General features: G+C 43.7%; 1 protein-coding gene across 3 annotated transcripts; it reads left to right on the plus strand.

The window, feature by feature from the left end:
• The first annotated feature begins 4 nt into the window (after positions 1-4).
• On the plus strand, positions 5-6,532 carry angel2 (angel homolog 2 (Drosophila)). Of its 3 annotated transcripts, none has more exons than XM_055872691.1 (9): positions 5-286; positions 1,093-1,574; positions 1,733-1,962; positions 2,218-2,287; positions 2,656-3,077; positions 3,404-3,512; positions 3,640-3,709; positions 4,250-4,407; positions 4,879-6,532. In XM_055872691.1, exons 2-9 carry the CDS (start codon positions 1,100-1,102, stop codon positions 5,025-5,027), a joined length of 1,683 nt encoding a protein of 560 aa, XP_055728666.1. In that variant the 5' UTR covers positions 5-286; positions 1,093-1,099; the 3' UTR covers positions 5,028-6,532. The 3 variants fall into 3 exon arrangements, with proteins under 3 accessions (XP_055728666.1, XP_055728667.1, XP_055728664.1); XM_055872692.1 differs by lacking the exons at positions 5-286; positions 4,879-6,532 and adding exons at positions 320-851; positions 4,554-4,872; XM_055872689.1 differs by lacking the exon at positions 5-286 and adding an exon at positions 324-851.
• Positions 6,533-7,294: the final 762 nt, after the last annotated feature.

A 7,294-nucleotide genomic window follows, 5' to 3' on the forward strand; every position in this document is an offset into this window, starting at 1 on the left:
ATTAGTATAAATGTTCTTCAATTATTCAACTACTTAAATATTGTATGATGCTACTAGTTCCAGCAGCATTACCATCATCTTCCAGTGCGGTGCAGCGACACATCAGCCCAGTGAGCAATAGACCACAATGTACCGCATATCAATGTATTTACAAAGAGAGACGAACGTCAAGAGGTGTTGACCGCAACACGGCTTAAAGGGAAGGATTTGAGAATAAATAGCATAATAACCACTCACTCAAAGGAAAATGCCTGGCTAACTTCTATGGGTAAACGATCATTCGCAGGTATGTTATGTCACGCTATCAGATATACCGGCCGGTGTAATGTTAGCAATAGCTATCTAGTGCCATTTTTATTTGGGTAAGACATTTTCTAAATAAACTAGTCTTTGTCGAGCATATTTTGCTAATCAATTACGATTATTTGCTCTGAAATCTGTCCAATAATACAATTGTATAGTCTACTGAATTCTTTACAATTTGAAAGTGACATTTGTGGAGTTTTCGATGTCCTCCGTTATGACATTTTTGTCTGCATCGTATTGGAACATAATGGTAGATGTAGTTTTTTCCGGTACATTTTATTATGTTGGGTTGGAGATTCATGATGGAAAACACTACATATCCCATGACAATAAACGGAGCGCTTTATTTTTGTGTCATGTTTACACACGTCATAATTTGAGGACACGAAAATGGCTAACTGAAATTCGCTGAAGGACTAGATTCAGATCTGTTTTGGGCAGAAACACTTGTTCGCTGTGTTGTAGAAAAACACTGATGTTTGCAGATAATATTCAATGTCTCGACATCAAAACCTAAACCATGTCTATCCAAACGCTGACCGAAAGTAAGTTGTAACGTTCATTTCAGACAACTAAACAGCTAGCTATTGTGATTATGCTAGCTAGTTACCTAGCTTAGCCAGCTAATATGGTTGGTGGTCATAATCACTAACACAGGTAGTTCGTTAGCCTATGCAAATCCTTGTGCTATTGAATACAGGATATGCTTTTGTAAAGAGAACGCATCCCCCCCAGCTATGCGTTGCTGCTTGCTTGATCTGAGTGCATATAATTTCTCTCCCGCAGTCAACCCATGTTTTCTCGACACCTGACCGCGTTTGGCTCTCACTGGTTGCCCCCAACTCAGGCCCCATTGGGCGGCTGGAGGAACGTACATTTCCCCAGTTATCCATGTCGGCCGGGTGTGCCCCCTTCACCTCAACTCTCCCATCCCACCAGGCACCTCTCAGGGGCCTTCCAACCTCAAGATACCCACAACACCAACTGGGCAAGACTACAGTCCAAACAACACCTCCCACCAGGGTTTCCTTTTCACGGCTTTCCTCATCGACACTTCTACCTTGGACTGATGGAGCGTTCAGACAAGGAGCCTCCATACAAGCGGAGGAGGAGTTCAGAGGAGAGGGCTCCAGGGGATAGATCCAAGGGCTCCCCCAAACGAGAGTACGCACCAAGACAGGCTCGCAGTGCCACAACCAGCCCCAACTACTGGTTCAAAGACGGGAACCCACCGCCTCCTGGGACAAGTCCACCAAGACAGGCATTGGGTAATACTTCAGTTTCAAAAACTGCCGCTTTTCTTGAGAACACCATTATTCTTTGATCTGGAATGAACCTGAGGTGGATTAGGTTTAGTCCAATATGGGCCCTGTCAAGCAGTGTCCTTAACTTTCTAACCGTATTGTTTTTGTTTGTGCCTTTCCAGAGCTGAAGAGACAATGGGAGGACTTTTCACACTGCTATAAGTCCAGACCCCAGTCTGGTGGTGGGAGGCGAGAACCACCCTTTGAGTTCTCTGTGATGTCATATAACATCCTCTCCCAGGACCTACTACATGACAATAACTACCTGTACAAACACTGTAGCTCCTCCATCCTCAACTGGAATCACAGGCTCTCCAACATCCTGAAAGAGCTCAAAGAGCACAACGCAGATGTAAGTGAATGGTTTATGAATCATTACTGATGGTACAAGAAAGTATCTCCCACCATTTACATGATTTATTAGCTTGTGATCGGTTCAGATTTACCAACATTGATTATCATCAGAAGGAACAGAAAACACAACATAGGGGCCCTGTTTTGACTAGTTTAAGTCTGTATCCCTTAGAGCAAGTCAAAGTAGTGATGACACTGATTGTTTTAATGTTAGATGTGTACTGTGGAATGAAGTCAAACTTTGTCTCTATAGATAATGTGTCTGCAGGAGGTTCAAGAGGACCACTATGAAAAACAGATCAAACCCTCTCTAGAAGCATTAGGTAATGCCCCCTGTTGGTCCCTTGCTGTTTTGTACTCGGTGTTGCCCATATTGTTTTGTTTACTAAGTCTATTCTTTTGAGCTGTAGCTCTGCCTATAGAAATTTGAAAGCCTGTCAAAATAATACAACGCAAACTGCAAGTGATATATAAAATGACCACTAGAGGGAGCCACATGCGTAGATAATTAATATTTTCTCAAACCACTTGGTTTTCCTGAAGAAAATAGCACGAGCGCTTCAGGTATTCCAAAACATATTTCCTCTTTCAATAATTAAAAAACATTGAAATCTACATTTTTCATCATAGTTTGAGAAATGTGTCCTATTGTCTTTGATATAGTGATTTTATTTCCCATTTCTTTCCCCAGGTTACCAGTGTGAGTACAAGAGGAGGACAGGCAGGAAGCCTGACGGCTGTGCCGTGGTCTATAAGAAGGACCGCTTCTCCCTGCTGTCCAGTCACCCAGTGGAGTACTTCCGCCGGGGTATCCCCCTGCTAGACCGGGATAACGTGGGCCTGGTGCTGTTACTGCGCCCCATGGGTTCCTCCAGGCCAGAGGACTGCGTTTGTGTGGCCAATACACACCTCCTGTACAACCCCCGGCGCGGGGACATTAAGCTGGCCCAGTTGGCCATGCTGCTGGCAGAGATCAGTACAGTGTCCCGCCTCCCTGATGGCAGCTCCTGTCCCATCGTGCTCTGTGGGGACTTTAACTCTGTGCCCTGGTCTCCCCTGTACAGCTTTGTTAGGGAGAGCAGGCTGGAGTACGACGGTATTCCCATAGGCAAGGTGAGAGCCATCATCTACACACCCAGCCTCTTTCTGTCACTTTCTGCAGTGAGATAATAAGCTCTGTGGCTGAAGCTGATTACTGCAGAGGGAACATAATGTTCAGAGAGAGCTGCTGTAAAATGTGAGCTGCTTTGAAATGTTGAGCTCTTCTCTGTCAGTCATCATGCTCTAGTATTTCTCATTCATTTTCAACCTGGGTTGAATGCCCGTTCGGTGTGATTTTTATGCTTACCACCAAATAACCACATTAGTGTACAGCAAGTTGATTTACTGCGCTAGACAGAACGGTGTGACACTATCTTAAAGCAACAGTGTGTGTGCAGGTGTCAGGGCAGGAGGAGAATCCCAGAGGCCAGCGGATCCTGACCGTGCCCATTTGGCCCCTTAGCCTGGGTGTCACCCAGCAGTGTCAGTATGCGACTGCCCCTACAGGTGACCTATCACAGTCCATCCACCACACTGGCTCAGTGAAGAGCCTCTGGCTGTTACCAACACTGAGGAAATGCACCTTTCTTTCTTCTGATCTGCATATGACGTTAATACTCTTCTTTCCTCCCAGGTGTTGACGGGGGAATCACCAACCTGTCTGTGCAGGACTTTGCAGCACAACCTATGGCAGCTATGAACAGGTCAGTTGGCTCCGGTTGGATTTCAGGGTTAAATAATCATTTAGTTGAGACAGTTTGATCTCTCCAGTCTCTGCTGTTTTACAGTCAGTTAGTTCTTAATTCTGTCACGTAACTGTAAGAGATCTGATCCTGTCAGAGGTGCTACACCAGGAGTTCCTCTGACTAACAGCCTTCAATATTAATGCTTTTCAAACAGTTGAGTCTCTGCTGCTCAACAGCACTGTAATCTGTTTTGACTGGCGTCTGCACATCTGACAGCCGAGGCTGATTTATTTATTTTTTCACCTCTGTCTCTCCCCCCCTTCTCTCGCTCTCATGCCTTGGAGAATGGAGGAGACAGCAGTTAGCTACATCATTCCCCTACAATGTTAATTTGAAGCAAGTGGAACTGCTCATAGGGAGAAGTGACAAGTCTCTCTGGATGATTTGTTGTTTGTCAAGTGTAGTCCGAACATCAAACAGCAACTGTCTGTCTTAATTAGCAGTTGAAGTGACGCCAGTGCCCTGTGTGACAGTGTCTCTCCCCCTCCCCATGTCCAGACCCAGTATAGAGCACAGTCTGAGGCTGACGTCAGCTTACTCCCACTACCTGACAGAGGACAGCAGGCCTGAGATCACCACCTGTCACTCCAGGACAGCCATCACTGTGGACTACATCTTCTACTCTGCAGGAACTGGAGATATTTCCACTCAGCCAGGTACACACAGTATACCACATATCACACACACTATATACAACACATAGAATTTGTTGATTGATTGTTACACGGATCTTGGAGCAGGGTGGCATCTGATAATCAATATTGTTTATAATAAGATCGGTCCTGCAATGTGACTTCTGTAGATGCTGCAGTGCAGTGGGCTGTGGAGTGAGACTTCCAGGCAGCATTATGGAACTATGACTACATTTTCCCTGATCAAGATCGCATCTGGAAAAACTCAGGGAATTAAAGGGATACTTGGGGATTTTGTCAAAGAGGCCCTTTACTTTATCTACTTCCCCATCGTCAGATGAACTAGTGGATTCCATTTTTATGTCTCCAGTATGAAGGAAGTTAGTTAGCATTAGCTTACAAAACTAACTAGTGTTAGCACGATGACTGGAAGTCTATGGGTATCTGCTATCATGCTAAGTATCCCTTTAGCCATGTCTGTTGTCTTCCTCCCAGAGGGTCCATTGCCAAGACAAGGGCTGCAGCTGCTGGCCAGACTGGCCCTGGTGGGACAGACAGACCTGGAGGCCGTCAACGGGCTGCCCAATGAGCACAACTCCTCCGACCACCTGCCCATACTGGCCTGCTTCCGCCTCTGCCCCTGAGACTGGATGTTAGGGTCTCAGGGGTTAGCGCCTTGGACAGAACTGGGGGTCAAAGACCTGGAGAGACCCATAAATCCATCCATACCGCTCACCAGCAGCCAAACACCAATTGTACACAAGCTCACTATGGCTTTTGTCTCTTATGATCTCATATCCCCAGGAAATGTTGGAAAGGTACTGACACTGGTAGATGATGAACTTTCATTTCAAAGACATTATTGATGAATTTGGAGCTTTGCAGTGGCCTGACTCTAGTGTGTAGATCTAGGCTACTGCATCAAGATGTTTACACATTTTAACTTTTTGGTGTTATTTTTACATTGGTTGAAGATATGAAAATAGACATTTTTAGATTTGAATGATTTTTATAAATGTTGATAAATTCCTTTCAAACAGTGCTGCTGAGGAAAAATACTGAAATATAAAAATATATATATCTTAATTATGTCATACACATACAGTACTATTGGGTTTGATAATTGGCACAAATGAATGCAAAGTACTTACCAGGGAAGTATTAATATATACAAAGAGAAGGAAGAAATTACCCTCCTTGCAGCTGGTGGGACACCATAGAAGAGGTTTTATAGACTAGGCTGTTAAGTGTACTGTTAGACAACAGTCTCTTTGTCATCACGCATTTCACAGCTCTGCAACAAAATCATCGGCACTTACTGTAATCTCAGTAAGAAGGATTGCAAAATATATGCCAGAGCAAATTCTCAAATAAATCTTACAAGCCATCATCGGGCTCCCGAGTGGAGCAGCGGTCTGAGGCACTGCATGTGCTTGAGGCGTCACAACAGACCCTGGTTCACAACCGGCCGTGATTGTGAGTACCATTGGCCCGGGGTAGGCCGTCATTGTAAATAAGAATTTGTTCTTAACTGACTTGCCTGGTTAAATTTAAAAAATCATCCATTGTCAAATGAATTACTGCTCTGTCGTCTGGAGTAATGTAAGAGCCTTTTTCATGAAATTCACCACTGGTAGACCAACCACTATATGGATATGGTCAAAGACGTAAACACATGGAGCAGAACCAAGACCACCAAAACCCAAATTAGAATAGGGTAAAATAGCTTTTAGTTTCAGAGCAGTGAAGTCCTGGAACTCCTTAGCAGAAAGTTTTTTTTAAATTACCAAATAGTTGTTTTAAGAGATTCATTCATAAAATATCTTGAACAACTAGAGTCGGTCTAAGGTTATTGTAATACTGTATGCTATGTTGTATTTCAATTCATATATGCACACGGCTGGGGGGTGTAACCCGTAATAGGAATGTGGATCTTTGTGCTTTTACTTTGCTTTTGTTTTTCTAATTTCTGGATGTTTTTTTTTTACATTTCTTAAGTACTATTGGAAGACTAGCCCTTGGGCTAAAGGAGATCCTAATAAAATCAAATAATGTTAGTATTGAAAATGAAGGCTATGTCCGTCACAGCTATTGTACCGCATGTAACGCAATAATAGACCTGCAATTAAAGACACACTGTACCTGTTCAGCTCTCTGTAATAATGTCCCATTACATTGAATGAGTTCCAGGGATTGTATGAACAGTACCTCTCAGAGATGAAGGCACACTGGTGGACAGAGAATCAATCAAATGTATTTATGAAGCCCTTCTTACATCACCCGATGTCACAAAGTGCTGTACAGAAACCAAGCCTAAAACCCCAAACGGCAAGCGATGCAGATATAGAAGCACGGAGAGATGATCAGAGAAAATGTATCTTTTTCACTTGGGGCCTCATTTATCAACCGTGTGTCAATTTCATACTCAATTCTGGGGTACATGGAGATTCTGGGATTTGCAACATTTACGCATGTCTTCATTGATAAATCACAGCCCTATTCTATTTGTGCAGTCGTGAACGATGCAACCCCGCCCGGAAAACGCACACCATTCATATTTTATGCTAAGAAAAGCGCCCTAATTTGCTGTATGATTTGGAGATGTAATTGGGCCTTAATAGTTCTTAAAAGAAAGCACAATGGCAAATTTGATCACATTTCTGTAGAGGTGTGGCTCAAACACCTCCCATTTCCCTCAAACGAACAATAAGCGTATTTGCTTGCAATACAGTTGATCAACCTTTTAGAAGTTGTGTGCACACATGGTTTGAGATTTGCTTAGAGATAGGCACACTTTTTTTGTGTGCACGCACCTTTGATAAATGAGGCCCCTGGAGAGGAATGAAGGTGAACCCAGGGCGCAGAACCTTGGGAGTGTGAACTGCTCATTGATAAGAACAGCCATCTCTGC

The sequence above is a fragment of the Salvelinus fontinalis genome, chromosome 20 (assembly GCF_029448725.1).
Source record: "Salvelinus fontinalis isolate EN_2023a chromosome 20, ASM2944872v1, whole genome shotgun sequence".
Taxonomy (NCBI): Eukaryota; Metazoa; Chordata; class Actinopteri; order Salmoniformes; family Salmonidae; genus Salvelinus; species Salvelinus fontinalis.